General features: G+C 50.7%; 10 protein-coding genes across 10 annotated transcripts; 6 read left to right on the plus strand and 4 right to left on the minus strand.

Moving 5' to 3' along the window:
• Positions 1-16: 16 nt before the first annotated feature.
• PC9H_005200 (uncharacterized protein) lies at positions 17-1,092 on the plus strand (the record flags this gene model as incomplete). The annotated part of the gene is made up of 7 exons (XM_036774775.1): positions 17-85; positions 156-190; positions 246-369; positions 421-522; positions 579-722; positions 775-887; positions 936-1,092. 7 exons carry the CDS (start codon positions 17-19, stop codon positions 1,090-1,092), a joined length of 744 nt encoding a protein of 247 aa, XP_036633277.1.
• Positions 1,093-1,170: 78 nt separating this feature from the next.
• PC9H_005201 (uncharacterized protein) lies at positions 1,171-2,212 on the minus strand (the record flags this gene model as incomplete). The annotated part of the gene is made up of 6 exons (XM_036774776.1): positions 1,171-1,305; positions 1,353-1,464; positions 1,512-1,784; positions 1,832-1,934; positions 1,985-2,054; positions 2,108-2,212. 6 exons carry the CDS (start codon positions 2,210-2,212, stop codon positions 1,171-1,173), a joined length of 798 nt encoding a protein of 265 aa, XP_036633278.1.
• A 130-nt stretch (positions 2,213-2,342) lies between these two features.
• Positions 2,343-3,330, plus strand: PRE3 (Proteasome subunit beta type-1; the record flags this gene model as incomplete). The annotated part of the gene is made up of 6 exons (XM_036774777.1): positions 2,343-2,399; positions 2,453-2,530; positions 2,585-2,706; positions 2,756-2,937; positions 2,989-3,078; positions 3,134-3,330. 6 exons carry the CDS (start codon positions 2,343-2,345, stop codon positions 3,328-3,330), a joined length of 726 nt encoding a protein of 241 aa, XP_036633279.1.
• A 156-nt stretch (positions 3,331-3,486) lies between these two features.
• PC9H_005203 (uncharacterized protein) lies at positions 3,487-5,559 on the plus strand (the record flags this gene model as incomplete). The annotated part of the gene is made up of 12 exons (XM_036774778.1): positions 3,487-3,491; positions 3,641-3,694; positions 3,742-3,767; positions 3,826-4,007; positions 4,063-4,335; positions 4,395-4,473; positions 4,528-4,585; positions 4,658-4,946; positions 4,998-5,126; positions 5,180-5,282; positions 5,334-5,435; positions 5,504-5,559. 12 exons carry the CDS (start codon positions 3,487-3,489, stop codon positions 5,557-5,559), a joined length of 1,356 nt encoding a protein of 451 aa, XP_036633280.1.
• A 402-nt stretch (positions 5,560-5,961) lies between these two features.
• PC9H_005204 (uncharacterized protein) lies at positions 5,962-6,962 on the plus strand (the record flags this gene model as incomplete). The annotated part of the gene is made up of 8 exons (XM_036774779.1): positions 5,962-5,970; positions 6,025-6,067; positions 6,120-6,253; positions 6,316-6,452; positions 6,511-6,550; positions 6,607-6,649; positions 6,703-6,867; positions 6,925-6,962. The coding sequence occupies 8 exons, from the start codon at positions 5,962-5,964 to the stop codon at positions 6,960-6,962; spliced, it is 609 nt and encodes a 202-aa protein (XP_036633281.1).
• A 211-nt stretch (positions 6,963-7,173) lies between these two features.
• COQ2 (Para-hydroxybenzoate--polyprenyltransferase, mitochondrial precursor (PHB:polyprenyltransferase)) lies at positions 7,174-8,566 on the plus strand (the record flags this gene model as incomplete). Its single annotated transcript, XM_036774780.1, has 6 exons — positions 7,174-7,453; positions 7,509-7,661; positions 7,714-7,831; positions 7,890-7,975; positions 8,025-8,158; positions 8,246-8,566. 6 exons carry the CDS (start codon positions 7,174-7,176, stop codon positions 8,564-8,566), a joined length of 1,092 nt encoding a protein of 363 aa, XP_036633282.1.
• A 393-nt stretch (positions 8,567-8,959) lies between these two features.
• On the minus strand, positions 8,960-11,031 carry PC9H_005206 (uncharacterized protein; the record flags this gene model as incomplete). Its single annotated transcript, XM_036774781.1, has 4 exons — positions 8,960-9,768; positions 9,843-10,495; positions 10,566-10,683; positions 10,749-11,031. 4 exons carry the CDS (start codon positions 11,029-11,031, stop codon positions 8,960-8,962), a joined length of 1,863 nt encoding a protein of 620 aa, XP_036633283.1.
• A 1,174-nt stretch (positions 11,032-12,205) lies between these two features.
• Positions 12,206-13,997, plus strand: PC9H_005207 (uncharacterized protein; the record flags this gene model as incomplete). The annotated part of the gene is made up of 11 exons (XM_036774782.1): positions 12,206-12,237; positions 12,291-12,318; positions 12,372-12,445; positions 12,506-12,574; positions 12,625-12,657; positions 12,729-12,770; positions 12,829-12,931; positions 12,995-13,120; positions 13,191-13,470; positions 13,539-13,644; positions 13,730-13,997. 11 exons carry the CDS (start codon positions 12,206-12,208, stop codon positions 13,995-13,997), a joined length of 1,161 nt encoding a protein of 386 aa, XP_036633284.1.
• Positions 13,998-14,612: 615 nt separating this feature from the next.
• Positions 14,613-15,493, minus strand: PC9H_005208 (uncharacterized protein; the record flags this gene model as incomplete). The annotated part of the gene is made up of 2 exons (XM_036774783.1): positions 14,613-15,399; positions 15,465-15,493. The coding sequence occupies 2 exons, from the start codon at positions 15,491-15,493 to the stop codon at positions 14,613-14,615; spliced, it is 816 nt and encodes a 271-aa protein (XP_036633285.1).
• Positions 15,494-15,914: 421 nt separating this feature from the next.
• PC9H_005209 (uncharacterized protein) lies at positions 15,915-17,727 on the minus strand (the record flags this gene model as incomplete). The annotated part of the gene is made up of 9 exons (XM_036774784.1): positions 15,915-16,076; positions 16,135-16,281; positions 16,341-16,465; positions 16,520-16,610; positions 16,660-16,730; positions 16,784-16,929; positions 16,984-17,095; positions 17,145-17,585; positions 17,646-17,727. The coding sequence occupies 9 exons, from the start codon at positions 17,725-17,727 to the stop codon at positions 15,915-15,917; spliced, it is 1,377 nt and encodes a 458-aa protein (XP_036633286.1).
• Positions 17,728-17,746: the final 19 nt, after the last annotated feature.

Consider the following 17,746-nt stretch of genomic DNA (forward strand, 5'->3'; position numbering starts at 1 on the left):
GCCCTGACATTTCACAATGACTTCCATCGGCACCGGATACGATCTCTCTGCAAGCACATACTCTCCCGATGGACGTATATTCCAGGTTTGTTTGCAGCTTCACGTCGAAACCATAGTTGCGCAGAATCTCATCAGGCGATCGGTACGTTCGTTAGGTGGAATATGCGAACAAGGCAGTCGAGAACTCTGGGTAAGGGATAATCGGTGACCACGGGAACCTGCGAGATGCTGATGATATTGCATAGGACTGCAATTGGCCTCAAGGTCAAAGATGGAGTCGTCCTCGCCGTCGAGAAACTGGTCCATTCGAAACTCCTCGTTCCTGGTGTAAACAGGAGAATACACACAGTCGACAAGCACATCGGGCTGGTAGGCATCTCTGCGGATGTACTAGGACACCCTGATCCTCACTGCTCTTAGGCATCTGCGGGCTTGCTAGCGGATAGTCGGCATTTGGCCAACAGATCCAGAGACGAAGCCGTCAATTACCGGGAAACGATGCACAGTCCGCCGCAACTGAAGGTATGATCAGCGCCACATCCTTGCTGATACATGACTGATGCATGCATGCATGATAGAGTGTGGCAGAACGTGTCGGCCTGTACCTACAGGCATATACTCTTTATTCATCTGTACGGCCCTTTGGCGTGAGCACCATACTTGGTGGTGTAGACAAGAACGGACCCCAGCTATTTGTGTTGGAACCCAGTGGGACGTACCATGTACGTGAGCTTCATGTTTCTGATAGAATTTCTCCTCATGATCCAGTACTAGGGCTACCATGGAGCCGCCGTTGGTAAGGGCAGACAACTGGCAAAGACCGAGCTGGAGAAACTGCAATTGGCTGATCTGACGATGCGTGAGGCCGTCATGCAAGCCGCAAGAATGTAGGAAGATTTCTCCTTGACGACAAATGTAGCTAATCTTGTCTGCAGCATCTACCTTGTACACGAAGATGCAAAAGAGAAAGAGTTCGAGCTGGAGATGTCATGGATTGGTGAAGAAACCGGGAACAAGCATGTACCAGTACCCGAAGATCTTCTCAAGGAAGCGGAAACCCAAGCAAAGGCTGCGCTGGAAGACTTCGAGTAGTTCCATGTTACTATCTTTAATGTATCGCATATTCGATGAGATTGTTCCTGGGCATGAAACAAACGGATACGACGAAGACTATACAATCTGCTCTAGTTCACGGGCATAAGCTAGAGACGCGGCTATCAACTTCTCTTTCGGTATCTCAATCTTCTCTTCGCTCGTTCGAGAGAATGATATGCTACTCTCAGCGAGATTGATTTTCCAGCCTCGCTAAAGAGAGATGAGCACTGCAATAGCAGGAATGAAGCGCAACGTACCGCTTCCGCGAATCTTAATAACTCTGATTGTGTTGTGAAGAAGAGCAGAGTCGCGGCGTCTTTCAGCGGTAGACTGTCATATGCGGCCTCCTCGCAACTCGCGATCTCGTTGCTGTGAACTAGTTAGCATACGCCTTGCGACAAATGCAGTCGTCCTACCGAATGGTGCCCATCAGACTATCGACGAAGAATTTGTATTCTTCCGTCGGTGCCTCTTCCCTAGCATTCCAGACCTTGCTGTAACTCCCCTCCATAAGCCAGCGCTCGAGATTAACGGGGTGGCGCAGGTAGGGGTTGTCTCCGATGGCGTCTGCCGGTAATGGAAGACTCTCCAAGGTAGTGTGGAAGTCAGCTATCCTATTCTGAGTGAGGAGGCGGATGAGGTTTAATCCCCGGATTGGATACTCCCGCTTTGAGGGAGGTAGTACGGAACTGTGGGGGCAATTAGCGACATTTATGTGATATTCAGACTTGCCCACCTGTAGTCAACATAGAAAGATTGTAACTGAGAAAAGTATCGATCGAACGAAGGTACGTCCTTCGTACGGATGCTCCAGAATGCACCGATTTCTAGAATATCTCCTGCGAGCAACTATCAATAGAGCTCGATGGAAGAGAGGCAACGACCGTACGAGCCATCACAAGGTCCTCTAGTCGTGCATCTCCGTGTGGAAGCAATAGACCGGTCTCAATCAAACCTATCTGCCAGCACAAGCTTGAGAGCGCATTGACGACGAGATGCACAAATGCTATACCTTCAGTTTTGAAAGTAGAGTCCCGCATAGTTGCAGATTCGCAGGTTGGGTATTGAAGGCCCTTTGGAGATCATTGTACAGAGCCACGATTTGCTGAGGTGCCATGGTTGAGGGGAAGTGAGATGCTCTTTAGCGCCCAGACGCGTCCTCCTGTCCGACGCGTCAGCTGTATATCCAAAATTGGACGAGACCACCACCTTCACCATCAACCACCACCTACTTCAGCTCAATCACCATGGAGGCCATCAGCGTCGACATTCAACAACTCAAACGCGGGGAGGTTAACCTCGGGGTGCGTTCAGCTAGTCTGATTCTCGTCGACTAGGCTGATCATTCAATGTCCAGACTTCAATTATGGCCGTCCAGTTTAACGGAGGCGTTGTAATCGGTGCCGACAGTAGGACCACGACAGGCAGCTACATTGTGAGGAACTACCATGCTTTGCTCGCCCGGATCGGATACTAAGGACACTACCAGGCCAATCGAGTTACCGACAAACTCACACATGTGCACGATCGGATATACTGCTGTCGCTCTGGTTCGGCCGCAGATACTCAAGCTGTTGCCGACATCGTGCATTATCATCTCCAGGTCCATACGTAAGATCTATGTACCTTTATCTCAGTTCGTATCACCGACCACGCGTAGTCAAGAGCATGGAACTCCCTCTGTTCACGACGCTGCGTGCCTTTTCCAAAAGCTATGTTACGACAACAAAGATGCTCTGAGCGCGGGGATTATTGTGGCCGGTTGGGACGAGGAGGCTGGGCCGAGTGTGTACAACATCCCATTGGGCGGTGGTTTGTTCCGTCAGCCATGGGCGATCGGAGGTCTGTCTTCACATTCTTTGCTAGCTTATCTTCTCAAGAGAACTCTGATAGGGTCCGGATCTACCTATGTATACGGTTACTGTGATGCTACATACCAGGAGGGCTGGGGCAAAGACGAAACCATCAACTTTGTCAGAAACAGTACGCCGATATGTCGCATCAATTGTCGTTGGTTTACCGCTAATTCATACAATAGCTCTGGCACTGGCAATGTCGCGAGATGGCTCCTCTGGTGGGGTTATCCGCATGTGTGTCATCACAGAAGATGGCGTCGAGAGGTTATTTGTGCCAGGCGATCAACTTCCAAGATTCTGGGAGGGTAAGGAAGTTTTAGGAGCGGTAACAGGGCTTCAACCCGTCCCAGCGGTCGTTCCTATGGTCGTTGAAGCCTAGAAGCCTGATGCCAAATCTCTTCTCCTGTAATTTTTCATGAATGAACATCTTGAACTGGCTGCAGTCGGATTACTGGAAGTAGAAATGTGAAATTGTCTCGCGGAGTTCACACCTCCATTTGAGTCGCATCATAACAAGCGAGGGAACTTCCATTCGATGAGGTGAGTGGGACCTTAGTTCGGAATGTTCACGTACAGGTGATGGCATCGCAGTCGCAAGATGAACTAGTGATGAATCACTTTAGCTCATGTGAGGTCCCCAGTACATTTATGTACATCTTCTATTTATCTGAATATTTCCATTCCTTCAGTCTTCAACAAGTCTCGGCTCACACTATGACCTTCATCACTGGTGACAACATTTGGTGAGCACGCAAAACTATACGGCGACGCGTACTGACTGTCCTGCAAGGGATCAAGCACTGACTAACGTGATTGGTAAGTTTTGAAGTTTTAGCAGCCATCATAAGGCTCACATTTGCTGGTGTCCTCTTAGATCTGAGCGCTGGCGCTGTTAAACGAGCAGCAGAGCTAGAGGGGGAGGTCAACGAGCTGCGGAGGGAGGTCGCTACCTGGAAGCAGGCTCATGCAACCCTGCGCGAGACCGCCGAGTGGGCGGTCACCATGAACGATGCTGCACCCCTTCGGAGGCAGCTGTACGCTGTCACCCACCCTCCTGTGAGTACCGACGTCTCCCGCCCTTATGTACGGTATGTTGATGCGTAGTATATAGGAGCCGCAGAGCCGATCCCTCGTTTTCTGCGTGATTAACGGAAACGTTAACCCGTTTCATGACGATCTCGTCGCGAGAGGGTTTGAGGGGGGCCAAATCGCGGCTCAAGAATTGACACGAACTATCGCTGAATATTTAACCAACGAAGGAGCCAAAATCACGTCGACTAACATATCTTTCTGGACTACCGTATTCTTCAACAAAACTGCGCTTTTAGATCGTTATGTATCAGAACAAATTTGCAGCAGGGAGACCTTCAGAAACTTCAACGCGGTGAGCTCCCATCGACATGGGGTTTCTTGCACACTCTAATACATGACGTTTGTCTCCAGGGATTTAGCCAAGCATCGACACGCTTTGCGATGGTTGATGTAGGCCCTTTCAAGGACGTCGCTGAGGCTAAAATTCGAGGTCAGTTTGATATCCATTTACATTTCCGAGTAACTTTGTTGATTGAACCCGAAGAGTATCTCGAGACGTATACACGGTTCCCGCAGACGCTGCGGCTCTTCATCGGTGGTGGGTATCCAACAAATCAACCGTTAATTAATCTCCTCATTCACCTCCCCGCCTGCCGTAAACGAATAGATGCTAGCGGCAGCAATTACACCGAGACGTTCCGCACCTTGAATATGGAACGACTTCTAGGAAAGATCGTATTCCTCGGCGGACATACCGATGCGCCAGGGCATCGAGGTCATGCGACAATTTCGGCGCCAACGCTAGAGGTCGAAGGTGTATTTCAGCCTCCGTCCTCCCACCTGCCACCCCAGAAGCCATCACCATTAACGGTGCCAACATCAAATGTGACGGTAGCCACTAACGGGGGCCTGATCAGTCCGAAGTCGCCGTCCCGCGGAACTCGCTTGATAGATCCCACCTTGGTATGTCTATCCTCTGATTGATAAACCTGTCCTGACTGTTGGAATCGCAAGCCGCTTCATAAACGTACGCCAGATGTCACGTTCTGCCCGGAAGGCGGATGGGTGGCTGATAATAGCATCCAATCTATAGAGAACCCGCCCCCATGCAACGAACATTATCTGATGACTTGCTCAAAAGGAGTACGTGTCCCAAAGACTTTGTCGTTTGACACAAACTCATCCTGTTCCGCTAGCCCGCGCTCTGCAAGTACAGTCACGATTACTTGCTGACTCCGGAGCAGCTCGCTTGCCTAGCGAGTAACGCGAAGAAGGCACCGTGCAATTGGCTGAAGAATGGTAGCTCAATGCTCGTTGGTTCTGTTACAGCTGACCGTGGTGGCTATGTAGGTCTACAATGCCCATATAAAGAACGGTGTTGTTGGGGGCATGTGTGTCCAAACGGTCCGAAATGCTTCCATCTCAGTAAGGGTAAATGCTGGTTCAAAGGAGGTGAGAGATCACGTTCTACGGGGCGATCCTGATTGCGCGTCTCTCACCAAAGCCTATGTTTACCGTAGCTGCACTGCACGCGCCCACTCTCCGTATCACAGATGGTGCTTCCAACCACAGCTAATCAGCCGCCGGCTTAAACCCACTGCTCGACCGAAGAAAAAGTAACCATCACTCTCTGGGGTATTTGCGCCTTGCAGAAGTTGTTGAGAAGTTGTCGCATCTATTAAATTGTTTATTTCTTGGTATAAGAATTGCTTACGTCGCATGCGGTCGCATATAGAACCCATATTAGCGTATTGGATCTAGCCTGTCGTACATTAATTTTGGAACCCATCTACAGCTCTGAACTACGAACCAGCGGAAGCAAATATTGTTGCTAAAAGTAGATGTTATGGTGGTTCGGCAATTGGCGGTAGCACTCGTGCGAAATCGATCAGGGAGATGAAGAGTGCAGCAGCCAGGCTTGAACTGGGCGGCAACATCTTTCTTTGTACCGTACTTCACCACAAGCACTTCCTCAACGATGTCAACAGTGAGGACTTCTATTTGAAGCATTTATGGCGTCGTACTAAAGCTGCGATCTCAGGAACCTGCCGACGAGAGCGATCTCTTGCCTTCCTCGACGCCAGGTTGTCCCAACATGCCCTCGATAAGTACACAGTGCTAATTTGGCTATCACAGGATACAAGCCAGGCGCAGCCAAATCAGCTGATGAGTATGCTAAGCTCGATGCCGAGGACGAAAGTTTGGCTCGCTGGAAGGCGTCTCTGGGCATAGTTCCCGGCGCTGCCACTGGAGCTGCTGATGGGCCAAGGGTAAGCCTATTGAACTCGGCGGGGAGGTAATCGAAGCTGACTCTACATCGGTCGTACACTAGGTCACGGTTCTGTCACTCGAACTCTACTCTGACACTCTTCCCGCCGGCAAGACATTGATTTTTGACTTGACGAACAAAGAGACCTTGGACAGCTTGAAGAAGAATACAGTCACCATCAAAGAAGGCATTGAATATAAGTACGCGATTAGCCTTGCGTCGAACCAACGTCGAACAGCTTCTGATATGCCTATTCAGCGTCCGAATGAAGTTCAAGGTTAATCATTCCATCATCTCGGTATGTCTTTATCTTAGATATACGTGAAAGGGGGCTGAGCTCTTGACACTCTCTAGGGTGTCCGATATCTCCAAGTAGTAAAGCGCTCTGGCATCAAAGGTGAGGACACGTCGTTGTGGACTTCGCGAACTAATCCATCCATCAACCATCAGTGGACAAAATGGAGCAAATGTTGGGATCGTATGGTCCTCACCCACAGGGAGAACCGTACACCAAGAACTTTGACCCTGAAGAGTCCCCGTCTGGCATGTTGGCTCGATCTGGTACATACCATGTACGCAGCCGGGTCGTAGACGACGATGGCGAGGTCTTTGCTGGTACGCATACTTCCCCTCAGAATATCGTCAACCCGCTCATTCATCTTTACCTTACAGACTGGGAATGGTCTTTCAAGCTCGCAAAGGAATGGTAGATTCCATCACCTATACGGATAGTATTTACTTGCTTTGCTCTGTTCCCTGCACATCATCTTTTTACCATGTAATTTGCACACGACATCTTATGTTTCACCCTCTGGGCTGATGCGCCTATGTTTGAAAGGAATGTATTTTTACCCTTGACACTGGGTTTTTTGAAATTCGGGCGGCAGAACGAGAGCAACTGAGTTTGACGCCCGTGCTGCCATGTTGGTCCGACAACTTTGTGGGCGACGACCACACTTTAGCCATTCGCTGAGTGGATTGCGACTCTCTTTGAGGCCTCCTAACTATGTCCGGGCGGGATGGACTTCTCGAATTTGCGCTACGCTCGACCGGCATCGCGCTCATACGCGACTTTCCTCGACGACAGCGGTTACAGCACAAAAAACATGGGTTGACCGTCTCCCTGCTCCGATACGCCCATATCTCTACCTGACCCGCGTAGATAAACCCATAGGAACTCTACTTCTCTTCTATCCCTGCGGTATGTACTACATTTGCACGTCGTTTCCTTCGCTAAAAAGGGAGGCGTCATGCAGCATGGTCGATTACGATGGCCTCCTACGCGATAGAGGCACCATACACCGTCCCCCTCACATGTATCAGTCTCTTTGGGCTAGGGGCTCTGATAATGAGAGGCGCAGGATGTACCATAAACGACATGTGGGACAGAAACTTGGACAAGGCGGTTGGTAAGCCATTCCGTTCGACACGACGCGTCCCGAGTTAGATGCGCTATTCAAGATAGGACGAAAGAACGCCCTATTGCACGGGGGGACATTACCCGACGCCAGGCGTTTGCGTTTCTAGGTTTACAGCTTACAGCTGGCCTCGGGGTGCTGCTTCAATTAAACTGGTATAGGTAATTGTGTGCACTTTAACGCGCCTGTGAGGCTCGACTAACCTTTTGTGCACGGAAGCATCCTCCTTGGTGCTTCATCTCTCTCCGTTGTAACCATTTATCCTTTCATGAAACGGATAACGCATTGGCCGCAAGCCGTCCTCGGTGCGTTCGATCATATCGAGGTTTCTTTTGCGGTACCAAATCCATACAGGCTTGGCGTTTAACTGGGGCGCCCTACTCGGCTGGTCCGCAGTTGCTGGCTCGACAAACTGGTCTGTTTGCCTACCGCTCTACGCCGGCGGCATCGCTTGGACGCTTGTCTATGACAGCATCTACGCCCACCAGGTAATGTCCCTATCTCCGCCTACATCTCTCTCCATTCTGACCGAGTCTCTCCCTCGACAATCAAATAATCAAACTCAATTTCTACAGGACAAGGTTGATGACCTTACAGTGGGCATACGCTCAACAGCCATCCTCTTCGGCACGAACACACGCCCCATTCTCACCGGCTTGTCCGTCTCGTCCCTTTCCTTGATCTGCTACGCTGGATATCTGAACGCACACGGGTTGCCTTTTTATATGGGCGTTTCAGCCGCGGCCATCCAGCTCGCCCGGGTGCTGTATAGGACTGATTTTGATAGCCGCCCCAGCTGCTGGAGCGGATTCGTCGGCTGCGGCTGGTCCGGCTTCTGGGTGTGGATGGGCGCACTCGCAGATTATACAGCGCTGATGAGCGGCATGTATCAATGAATGACCGAATGCTGAGTGTTGTCTGCTGCTTCATAATACACAGTTTCGCTGTATTTGTCAGTTCTGATAACCATCATCACAATCAGTGAAACAGGCGTCAAATTACGGGGTACTATGAGGACTACATCAATTTTCGTATCGTTACTGAATTTATCAGTGGATTTTGGCCCCCTGATAACGCAAAAACATGCAGAAGAACACTGAACAATGATGGCACGTAGCAAAAGCAACAATGGAGGAATGAGGTAAGGGTCAATGATGTTTATGATACAATTCTACGTGAACAACAACAATGGGCATGGTATGTGAAGACAAGGATCTGGGGAATTAAATAATCGTGAAGCAGGTAATTATGTCGTTAAGTCAAAGGGCAAGCGAAGAGGGCGGCAATAGTCAAGCATACTCAACGGAGGGCTTCACCGACCTCATCTTGAGCCACCCCTTGAAGGCGACTACACATAGCGTCCAACAGAAAGCCAGACATGTGATCGCGACGCCCACGTTCAAGAACATCATAACATCATCTCGACCTCTACGCATCGCAGCGATGGTCAACTCTTCCGTCGAGAACATGAACTCCAAGCCACCACAGGCCAAGAAGAACGATCCTAGTGCTTCCGTGGGCGGCCTCGAAGGTAGAACCGACGTAGGTGGGGAGAGCCAGAGGAAGAAGTAGGTGAGGCAGCGCAGCACGGAGAAACCGAGCAGGAGGTTGCCCCATAGTTGATGGATTTGGACTTGGAACAGGTATGTTTGGAAATGGGCGGCCATGGCGGCACCCGTTACCCCAATGACGAGCGCGGGGAATGGGTTGAAGCTCGCTCGGTAGCTGGGCGGCTCGGCTATCGCGCCTTCCTCCCTGAGCCGCGTGGTCACCTTCACGCCTGCCATCGTAGATGAAGCCAACCATCGGCGGACCATCCTAGACTCGATTCCCATTCCGACCAGCCCTGCAAACCAGAACATCACAGCGATACCAATGTGTTGAATCTGCTTCGTGGTATACGGATCGCCGGGGTTCGCGCCGAACCTCTCCATCCAGGTGTTCGTGATCCCATATATGAAGATGACGAGCGACTCTACGAATTCGGCGGAGACAGGGTGGCCAGAAGGCGCGCGATTCCAGGCCCATCCGAGCTCAGAGAACGAGCCCAAGAACCGAGCGAAGGTTACTAACCCATAGGACCAGAAGATCGCACCCTCTGATATTCCGAAAATATGAAAGAAGCGTTGTCAACCATGAGGCCTTAGAGCGGTCGACTGAACGAAAACTTACTTATCAAATGGGCTAAACACCCGTTCACGTAATTCTCTCTGCAGCCGCCAGTATAGATGACGATTCCGGTCAGGACTTGCGCTAGCCCTGCGAAGACGAGAGCTCGCTCCGCGGTAGCGAATGCTACACTAGCCACTCGCTTGTAAAGGCGTTCCTTTATTTTGGGTATAGCGTGGTGTGGCTCATCATCCTGTAGGGTTTCTTCGGAAGGTGGCGAGCGGGTGGCAAACAGCGTGCGATCAGAGGCAGCAGAGTACACTGAGTAATCCCGACGGTGAGTATGAACTCGGTTGGCCCAACGTGCGGTTTGCTCGTGTTGGCTGCCCCCTTGGTCCTCAGAATCAGATTGCCGGCGCAGTGGGTGGTGGCTCTGGACATTGGTTGGCGAGGGAGGTAATTTGGATTCTGCAAACTCGTCATCGATAGATTCAGGTTCAGCGGCGGTGAGTCCGGTATACTCAGGACCCGTGGATTGCGGAAGTAAGTCACGTCCCAAAATAGTGTTGTGCCAGAAGGAATAAAGCTCGAATTTTTCAGAACTCCGGAAGAAAGTGACTAGGCGTCGGACGAGATTGAGTATGTCGATGGCGGAAAGGCTGACCGCAAAGAGGAGGATGAAGTAGCCCTGTCTACCATGCACAGCACCTTCGTACCTGGTGGTAAACGGCGTACAGTGAGTGATCGAGTGCAATAGTTAGGGGTGAGGCGATGGACTACACTCACATATTCGGCGTCATTTTTCTGTAGAGCATGCTGGATGCGCAGCCAAGAGCGCAGCAAGCATAGAAGGCAAGTACTGCGACTCCATGCCAAGCGTGCTTTACTGACCGCAGCGCGATCCCTGTGAACACGGAGGGTGATTGAGACCTAGGGGCACTCTGAACACACTAGCAACATGGAACGCACCCGCCGGTAAGGCCACAAAGAAGGCCAGCATCATGAAGAGCCCGTGTGCTATCATCAAGCCCGGATGTCGCGCTCCTTGTGGATCTGGGTCATCCCAGTCGATTGTGAAGTAGGAGGGTGGCGTTGGTGAGTGGTACATTGTAACCTCTGTCTCGTTGAGCACGAGAAGGGGTGCTGCATTGGAGTGATGGTGACCATGACCATCGCGTGCAACGATCTGGGAAGCTGCAGCGGAGGCGGCTGCAGCTATTGAGAGTACGACGAGGAGGGGGGAGATGGCCATGGTCCTAGTGGTCGGAGATGAAGAGGAGGAGGGGGAGGAGGGCTGTCTGGTATCTGGTACATTGATTATAAAAGCGCGGATATCTAAGCTCAGGGCTCCGAACGATGTATTGCGAAGCGGTCGGCATTACTGAGTCACTCCTGAGTCAGCCGAAGTTCTCGAACAGGAGAAAAATAGTGGAAAACAAATGAAAAGTATTGTCCATGGAGGATATGGACGCGCATTTCCTTTTCTGCTGAAATGCATCTTACCTGACATCAATCTCCCTGATAGAATCCCCGGAACTTTGGCTCAATTCTTTTCTTCCCACTGGACATGCGTCTTCCTCCTGGCCAGCCTCCGTTCAGCAGCCACTGCGCCGGAGCACGTCTTTCGGTCCGATCGACTCAGATGACATCACGTAAGCCCGAGTCTATGTTGGCCCCGATGCTCCCTGCCAAATACTTGCATGGGGAAATAAGCTCGACACCATCGGGCGTACGACTGTTGGGGACAATGGCCACTCTATGTTCTCCACCACCACAGCAAAGGTAAGGCGCTTTGTATGGGGGGACATTCCCTCTTCCAAGGCAGAGCGCAGGCTACTCCTCAAGATCGACTGGTTCATCCTTTCGTACTGCTGCTTGATGGTACGTTATTATCTCGGATCCGAAGCTAGCCGACAGTTAAATCTATCGTCGCAAAGTACTTTACAAACTGTGAGAGTGCACTGGATTTTTGGTACCGTTGTCCCGCTTACCAGGCAACGAACTACGGTCAGATCTTGACCGTTCGAACATCAACAACGCCTACGTCTCGGGGATGAAGGAAGAACTGTCCATGCAAGGAACTGAATTCAATGCAAGTAGCGAGCGAACTCGGCCTTTCATTTACCCTCGCTGACTGATATTCGTCATAACTGCCGATCATGATGCCTGCCATGGGACGACTCGGGAACAGAAAATCAACACTATATTCACCTGCGGATATATCGTTGGTATGATTCCCAGTACGTCGACTACTAGTCGCATCTGCCACATGTTCTCCGAACTTCTCCCTGATCATTTGCAACCGGCCATCCTCACGCTCCGTAATATCGTTTACGCGCTTTCGATCACTCAAATCATGATGTCACCCGGATGCATCAGACAATCTGATTCTGCAAGTGGTCTCGCCCAGAATATGGCTGCCAACGATGCAGATTGTCTGGGGCGTTCTCACCTTCTGGTGCGGACGCTTTGATTCTTCCCCAAGGAAGAGCTGACCTTATATGGAAGTAGCACGAGTGCGGTTGGAAACGTTGAGCAGGTACGTCGGGACCTGCCATGTCTTTCATCGAAGATGCTACCTAGGTCCCACAGATATACGGCATACGCTTCGTCCAGGGCATGGTCGAGTCCTCCACGTTCGTCGGGACGCACTATATTTTGGGATCGTTCGTATCGATCCAGTACCGTGACGCAACCCACGGCTGAACGTTTATTCATCTACATAGATGGTACAAGCCTGGAGAGCTAGGTAAACGATCTGGCATATTCACTAGCTCAGGTCTAGTGGGAACACTGTAAGGTACAATACCTTATCTCTCGTAGAATCACCACAAATACCTTTTAGGTTTTCGGGCGTCCTTCAAGCGGCCGTATATAAGTAGGTTGACATGAATCCCCTGGTGCCCCTTACTTCCTGCAATCTACCCTCAACTGTTGCGATTCTTCTAGGCACTTGAACGGGCACGCTGGTCGAAGCGGCTGGAGATGGCTGTAAGTAAAGCCCCAGACAATAATCGTATATGGTACCCTCAATGATAGCAATCGCTAGATTCATAGTGGACGGGATTATCACCCTTCCAATTGCCCTATACGGGTATCTCGTATTCCCGGATGTGCCCGCAATTACCAATGCATTTTATCTCACTGATGAGGCTAGTGTTATGGTGTTATATTGGGCGGACCTTGGCAAACCGATTACTCATTTCTGTGTACAGGAGCGCCGTCTTGCGGTCAAACGACTAGAAACCGACGACTTCGAGGTCTCTCGTTCCAACCCGTTCTCCCTGAACTTGGCGAAGAGAGTACTAAGTCGGTGGCGGTGGTATGGCTGCAGTCTCCTCGTACGTCGGTGTTCTAGCCGGCTTATCGACGTCATTACTTAACGTTTTAACTCTCATCGATCATCCGTAGTTCGCAATCTCTGGCGAGACCGAGTCCTTCGGCACCAACAACCTAATGGGCCAATACCTCAAAGCCCATCCGACACATACCTACACCGTCGAACAAATCGATTTCTACCCCTCCGGCGCAACGGCGTTTGCCATCCTCTCCACCCTGATATGCGCGACCTGGACCGACCACACGAGAATCAGGTGGCCCGTGTTGGTGTATATGAGCGTCTGCGTCCTCATCTCCTCGGTGTGCATCTTGGTCTGGAATTCGCCGACCGGGCTGAAGTTTTTCGCGTATTGTGAGTTTATATTGATTCCTTTGATTGTTCGTGATCGCAGCTAGAGGCTATATTAAAATTTTCCTTAGATCTAGCAGGCGCATCATATGCTGGCCAGGCCACGACATTTGCATGGGCAAACCAAATCTGCGCAGATGATGATCAAGAGCGAGGCGTCGTCCTCGCGTCCATGAAGTCAGTTCATAGCAACTATCTTGATCGTCTTCTCCTCTCTTTGAGTTTTAAGTTCCAAGTCCTCATCGAAATTCTAATTCTTTAGCATGTGGAACAATGTCATCAACGCCTGGTGGCCTCTTGTGTTCTACCCGGCGACGGACGCACCGCGGTTCACGAAGGGCATGTATGCGATGATCGGGGTGGCGATTGCGACCCTCGCAGCGACGGCGCTCGTGTGGGCTCTTGAGCGGCGGGAACGTGGGACGGGGACGAGGCGGCGCGAGGGTCTTGCTCACACCCATGGGAATCGAAGTTTGCACGATGAGAAGGATGGGAAAGAGGGTGCACGCCAAGAGGTTGTTGATATCTAGATGAGATGACAGCACGGGTGAGGTGAGTACTGTGAATGAGGGTTCGGGGGAATTATATGTCGGGGATAGGTGTACAAACGAGGGGCACAGGGGTGGTCAGGAGTCCAAAGTTGAGGGCACGATGTAGACTAGCCGGGCTATCGATAACTGTTCCATCGGAGGCGCCGTGCTTGCATTACAAAAGGGACTTGATTTTCGCCGTCAAATGCGATCTAAGTGCCGAGGCAGACAGGCGAGCTTCGCGTGCGGGAGTGCCGTTGGTACTGTGTTCGACGTCCATTGTTTACCTGCGGCGCAGTTATGCGCAGGGAGGCTTTAACCACGAAATGGTGTCATTGATTAATGACTACGGTGAGAGTGATGCTGGGAGTATTAAGGATTCGGAAGATTGAAGAGTCCCTATTCAATGTCCGAGTGTCCATTACAGTGTACAACAATTATCACTACGTTTACAATTATCCCAATATCGAAGGGTGCATGCTGCTTATACATGTGGGTAATGGTGTTCCAGTCTATGCTGGTATGCAGGCGAAATGAATGTGGTTACGTGGTGGTGCATGGAGGCTGCAGTCACGTTGCAGTCATGATATGGTCGTGAATCGGGGCTGTCAGCGCTTATGCCGCCGTGCCGTAGTGGTAGTATGGGGGCTGGTTGTCGTCTTCGTATGTTCGTTGGCGGTCTACATGCATCGCCTGAGGGTACTGCGGCTGAACAATGGCGGACGGCGAAGCATAGGCCAAGGTGGGTATCCCATAGCCTGCATAATCCCCTCCAGGCAACACCCCGCCGTAGCCCGAGGGCCCTTGACTGACATGCCCAAAGCTTTCGTCGCTCATGCGTTTGTACGACCGCTTCGAAATCGACCGTGAAACACCTCTACCCCTGCGACTCGGAATTCCACTTTCGAGCTTGGAGCCGTCGTTGTTATTATGCGGTTCGGCGATCATGCTCGCGGAATCAAATATCATGGCCTCGTCCATTAGCCGCCTCTTCTCCCTCCTGCGCACCGCCCACGTTCCAATCATAGTTATCAAGACGAGGCCAGCGAGGCCGCATAGAACAAAGACGAATCCAGAGAGAGTTTTGTTCTGCAGAAAGCCCTGGGGTTTGGCGTGATGGCTTGCTTGGGCAGTGCCCAGCGCAGGCGCGTCGGATTCAGTAGCAATTGCCGTGGTGGTCGTTGTTGAGGCATCGGAAAGTGTGTCGACGATGGTAGACGAGACCGAGCTTGGTATAACGCTAGAAGAAGCTGGTGTGGGCGTCGTAAGGAGTGAAGAGGTCGTGGATTCGTGAATTATCGTAGAGTCGCTTGACGGAATGGGTACATTTGCACTGGTCGATGGTATGAGATTGGTAATTAGTGTCGGAGAAGGCTGGGGACCTAGTAGTGGTCCCAATCCTCTAGTGAAGTGGAATAGGGACTTTAGAGACCCTTGAGTTCTCGGCGAAAGGCGTGGAGGACTCACAGTAGACCATCCAAGCCACCCAAAGACATATACGGTGAAAGCAGAAGCAAGAGGACGATGCCATGGCTGGCATTATATGCATTTCGACTAAGGACGGATAGCTGGCGAACGAGTGACAGAATGAATGACGCCCGCCAGGTGGCAGCGCATTCGACCTCGAGCCGGTATCAATGACCAACCGGCCACTGCCCGATAGCAAGTTGGTAAGAAGTCTGTAGTAATGCGAGGGAGATGGGTTGATGAGCTTCCGATCCATATTTTGTGTTCCAATGTGTAAGAAAGCGATGATGATATGCGGGTTTGGATGAAAGGCTACAAAAGGGCTTTGGCTACAGTCAGACTAATATGATGTATGTAAGAGTTCATGACGAACGGCACAGCAACGCTGACAACGAGAAAGCAATGGGACGAGCAGAGCGAATAGTCCGATGGAAGAACGTATGGTCATTGCTATATCAACTTTTCGGAGGCAGCGGCCTTCTCGGCGACGACTTTCTCCAAGCCGTCTAGCCACGTTGCGACGTGCACACCAGATGCAGCGGATATACCAATGTGCCGCGCGAGTGCAAGCACAGGAAGCCGACGAAGAGCTCGACCTGACAGGCCTTGTTTCTGGAAATGGGTCTGGTCAGCGCGAGTCCTTCCTGATCCGATGAATAGTCGAGCCCACCCGACACTCTGTTGATAAAGCTAGGAGCCTCAACGCGAGGCTTTTTGATATGTCGTGCGTAGTAGAGTTTGCACTCGATAGGAGGGGTAAACTCTTCGTGTCCGAGGACAGTTCGTGAAGCTGAGCCTGTTTAAAGGTGGGGATGGTCTGTTGGATTGTCAAACAATGAGTTTGATCGATACGGATTGATTTACAAGAATACGAACAGTAGGAGCGATGATCCCTTTGGAGATAATCTCGCAAAGGCATGTCCGTAAAATGTCGTATATAGCCTCACGTGGAGGAAGGTCGACGTATTGTACTATATCCGCGCGATCGACAAACGCGGAGTCTATACAACAGATCACGATCAACCCAACACTAGCCCAATCACAAAACCTCTTACCTATGGCTTTAACCAAATTACTTGTAGACATAATGAGAACATTTTTACGGTGTTTGAGCTTGTCAAGCTGGGTCAGGAGTGCGTTCACAACCTATCCACGAATAAGCCAAAGAATCAGACCAGTCAATGACTAAACGTACTCTTAAGCCATCAGATGGTTCCGTACCAGCCATGGCTCCGGCCCTAGCCGCCGTCAATGACTCGACTTCATCTATATCGGAGTTGAAGTTGACGAATGCAAGTAAGGTAAGAGACGCGCCATACCTATTAAAACGACAACAAATGTATCCTCTTCTTCCACAAGCTCGGTTATACTGCTGAATAGCCTTTGCACAAGCTTGCCAGATTCGGAAAACCAACGTGAAAACAAGGAGTGGGAGTTTATTTCAAGCAGGCGAGAGTTCGGATAACTGTTGAGTAGAGTCGGTGAGAGGTGTTTCGCTTGATGAATCACTTGTAATTACCGATGAGATAAACGGATCGACAATTTTTGAGCGAGCGCACGACAAAGCGATGTCTTCCCTGTTCCAGGAGGTCCGTGAAGGAGAACAACGCGGTTCCAGCTTATGAGGTTGACTGCGTGCATCATTAGCCTCATGTTAAATCAGAATCGTTCGCAACCCACAATCTACGTTAGCATCGCTAAAGACAAGGGTAGCATGGATGTAGTCCAGCAGCTTGAGCTTGATGTCATCAGCATATATCAAGGAGTCCCAGAGGCCGTCCAGGTTTTGATTTGGAAGCTCGCAAACAGAAGCAGCCATTGTATCGTCCTCTCCGCTGTTACCGTTATTGAAGCTGGAATATTCTTCAAATGGGTCGCTATCGGAGGTTTGATATACATGGACTTGAAGGGATGTATCCTCCAATCGCAAAGAAGACAGCGGACACGCTGATTCGGCCACTATGATGCGCTCTACACTGGACGCCAGTTCTGGAACCTCTTCCCAACCAGTCAATACTGATGGCAGGGTGAACCGTTCGAAAGAAGATAGTAGAAATTCGTTCACGCGAGCCTGTACCGTCTCGAACCGTGCTGTAGCTCGTTGACGCATGCGTACTTCAACTGCATATATTATATATGCTTTAGTTACGGACGCTGAATCTACTATGTTAAAAGGCTCACCATGTACGGTCCATTTGATATTTGGTTCTGATGCAAGCGCCATCTCTTCTGATTTGATATCGCTGCCGTGTACGACGGTCATTGTGGTGGTACGAAGATAA

The sequence above is a fragment of the Pleurotus ostreatus genome (genome assembly GCF_014466165.1).
Source record: "Pleurotus ostreatus strain PC9 chromosome Unknown scaffold_3, whole genome shotgun sequence".
NCBI lineage: Eukaryota > Fungi > Basidiomycota > Agaricomycetes > Agaricales > Pleurotaceae > Pleurotus > Pleurotus ostreatus.